Source organism: Otolemur garnettii, unplaced genomic scaffold, assembly GCF_000181295.1.
Source record: "Otolemur garnettii isolate 467f Iridium unplaced genomic scaffold, OtoGar3 scaffold00235, whole genome shotgun sequence".
NCBI lineage: Eukaryota > Metazoa > Chordata > Mammalia > Primates > Galagidae > Otolemur > Otolemur garnettii.
In genome coordinates this window covers 1,691,865-1,695,182 of record NW_003852630.1, presented here as the reverse complement: position 1 = coordinate 1,695,182, position 3,318 = coordinate 1,691,865, and the positions used below count along the sequence as shown (strand labels likewise).

Sequence of the window (3,318 nt, the reverse complement as noted above, 5' to 3'; positions counted from 1 at the left end):
AAAAAAAAAAAAAAAAAAAATATATATATATATATGTGTGTGTGTGTGTGTGTGTTATCAGTCATAAAGGATCTGTAGGTGCTTTTGGAAAGCCATACTTAGTAATGAAAGTGCAAATAACTGCATATGTCTTGAAATGATGAAATAATGATACAGGTTAAATGTAACTGATTCAGTCCTGTGGATTAAAACTGTAAAAGTTGACTCAGCTCCTGTAGCTCAGCAGCTGGGGTGCCAGCTACATGCACTGAGGGTGGCAGGTTCAAACTTGGCCCGGGCCAGCTAAACAACAATGACAACTACAACCAAAAAATAGCCGGGCATTGCGGTGGGCACCTATAGTCCCAGTTACTTGGGAGGCTAAGGCAAGAGAATCACTTAAGCCCAAGAGTTGGAGGTTGCTGTGAGCTGTGACACTACGGCACTCTACCAAGGGCGACATAGTGAGACTCTGTCTCATAAAATAATAATAATAAATAAAACTGTAAACATGAAGGCTGTGTTAACCAGTTTGATGAGAATATTTCAAATTGTATATAAAAATAGCATACTGTACCCCATGACAGTATCAATGTACACAGCTATGACCTAATTTAAAAAAAAAAAACTGTAAAGGTTAAATGTCTGTTCTAACCCTGCTGTTTGGTTTATTATCATTTCTTTAAAACTACTTTGATGAAAACTTAGGGAAATTACTGTTAATTAAAAGTAAATTGAAATTAGTGGGATTTAATTTTTTGAAAATCAAACTAATGATAATTAGAAGTGCTCCATTTGTATTATTGATGATTAGTGTATTATGCATATCACCCTTAGGCCAAGCATTGGATGAGAATGTTTCCTTTTTGTGTTTTCTAAAATTATAAGGAAGATAATAAGAAGCATGCATTATCTGAAATGTTTCTAAGAATAGGAAATGCTTGAAAATGTTGCAGCAAACTGTTTCTAGCATCCTCTGTGGTGTGCCATTTCTCAGCTATTTTGATAAATTACTTCTTGATATTCTTAGTCTGTAAAATTTTGGCATCTTTATTAATTACAGTTTATATTTGTGTTTACATTATGTGCTATGAAGCTTCCTAGCTCTTGTCTCAGAACTTACCGCCCTATTGTGCTGCGTCCTGAGAGTATCTGTTCAGCACGCATATTGTTGATGATGTGATAGTGAGTCTTGATGTATTTTTATAAATTCTTGATGTGTATGTCTTTTCAGTTTGATAGGAAAGAGTTTTCAAGCTTCCGTTTTAAGTTTCAGTAGAAATTAATCCACGCAAGGGTTTAATTTCGAATTGGGGCACTTACAGAGTAGGTCTAATGAGAGTGCAGAACACTCCTTGTTTAGTAATCATAACTCCAGTGCGAAGCTATGTAGAACTATTTTCAAAATCTGTCCCCGGTAAATGGATTGTTTTTAATGCGTGCTACCAAATGTGCCTGTACAATGGTGAGATGTTCACAAATGACACCCAGGCATTGTTCTTACTATTGTGCAAAAAGCAGGCAAATATTTCTAAAAGAGTATATGATTTGAATCGTTGGGGATAACCAGAGTTTATATTCACTGCACACCTAGAAATCCTATCAAAAGCATAGAAAGAAAAATTTAATAACATAAAAGATGTTTCTACTCACACAGAGGTTGCCATTAAATTATTGACTTCCAGGTGGTGCCTGTGGCTCAAGGAGTAGGGTCCTGGCCCCATATACCAGAGGTGGTGGGTTCAAACCTGGTCCTGGCAAAAAAAAACTACAAAAAATAAAGAAAGAAAGAATTAATCATCTTAAAAAAAAAAATTATTAACTTCCTTAGTGGCCTGATTGTAGTCTCCAGATATATCACTTCCTCTAAACGGAACTTCACTGTCGCTGAACAAAAGGCTGACTGTAGGTCTGGATCAGAACACAGGAGGTGAGACTGGAGGAGCTCGTCCCAGCAGAGAGCAGCGCTCCCCGTGACCTCCAGGCTCAGGAACCACCCGACATGGGATGGTGTGGAGATTAGTGAGGATAATCACCACAGTGCGTTGAAAACATCACTACAGTTTACTCCATGAATTCAACATGAATTTTTTCATTCTTTTTTTCTTTTTGAGGTAGGGTCTCACTCTGTCACGCTGAATGCAGTGGTGTCATCACAGCTCTCTATAGCCTGAAATTCATATACTCAAGCCATCCTCCTGCTTTTGCCTCCAACATAGCTGGGACTACAGGCATACAGGACCTTGGCTATCTAAGTTTTTAAAATATTTTTTGTAGAGATGGCATCTTTCTCTTTTGCCTAGGCTGGTTGCAAACTCCTGACCTCAAGTGATCCTGCCTGGGCCTCTCAAATTGCTTAGATTACAGGCCTCAACAGGCTATTTATAAAGCCCACAATACTAGCTGAATACTTGGGGGATGCTTAGCAGACACATAAAAAGATCCCAATGTATAGGCCTTATTGGGATACTGTTTCAAGTAATCTAGCTAAACAGAATTTATGATAAGAGGTGACTGGAGACTTGGACACTAACTAGATATTTGTCACATTAAGGAATTGCTGCTAATTTATCTATGATAATGGTATTTTTCAAAATGAAGTCCTTTTAATGGTACAGTAAAATAATTATGTCGTCGTCTTGTTTTTTTCTTTGAGTTTGTTGCCCTCAGTAGTGGCTTCACAGCTCACAACAACCTCAAACTCGTAAGCTCAAGTGATTCTCTTGCCTCAGCTTCCTTAGCTGCTGAGACTACAGGTGCCCACCATAATGCCCGGCTATTTTTTTTTTTTTTTTTAAGAGATGGGGTTTTGGCTCCGGCTCAGCCTGGTCTCAAACCCGTGAGGTCAGGCAGTCCACCTCCCTCGGCCTGCCAGAGTGCTGGGAACACAGGCGTGAGCCACAGCACCCAGCCTTGAAATAATTATATCTTAGATTTGCTTCCGTATGAGTGGGGTACAGGTGACGTAGGATTGGCTATTGCCAGCTTTTGCAGATATCAAGTCATGGGTGCATGTGTTTACTAATTGTGCTGCTTATCTATTTGTTTAAGGTTTTCCTTAATGTTAAAAGATTACCCGAAATTTGGACCTATAGAGATTTTTAAAAAGCATTTAAAAATTAATGAGTTTTTTTCCTTATTATAAGATAAGGTACTATATTGTAAATATGTATTTTTCCTTTTAGGGTATTATAGGTCTCTCTATTTGTTGATTAACAGCAAACTTCCATCAAGTATTGAATATTCTGATTTATCTCGAGTTCCTATAGCAAAAACTTTGCTAGAGAATGTTCTAAAACCATTGCACTTTACTTACAACTCCTGTCCCGAAGGTGCAAG

At 37.9% G+C, this 3,318-nt stretch overlaps 1 protein-coding gene across 1 annotated transcript in view; it reads left to right on the top strand.

Annotated features, from left to right (window-relative positions):
• UBE3C (ubiquitin protein ligase E3C) overlaps nt 1-3,318 on the top strand; it is a 133,368-nt gene that overhangs the window by 36,024 nt on the left and 94,026 nt on the right. Inside the window, exon 7 of the mRNA XM_012812962.2 lies at nt 3,165-3,311. Within this exon, the coding sequence (XP_012668416.2) occupies nt 3,165-3,311 (147 nt within the window). The remainder of the gene's footprint in view (nt 1-3,164; nt 3,312-3,318) is intronic.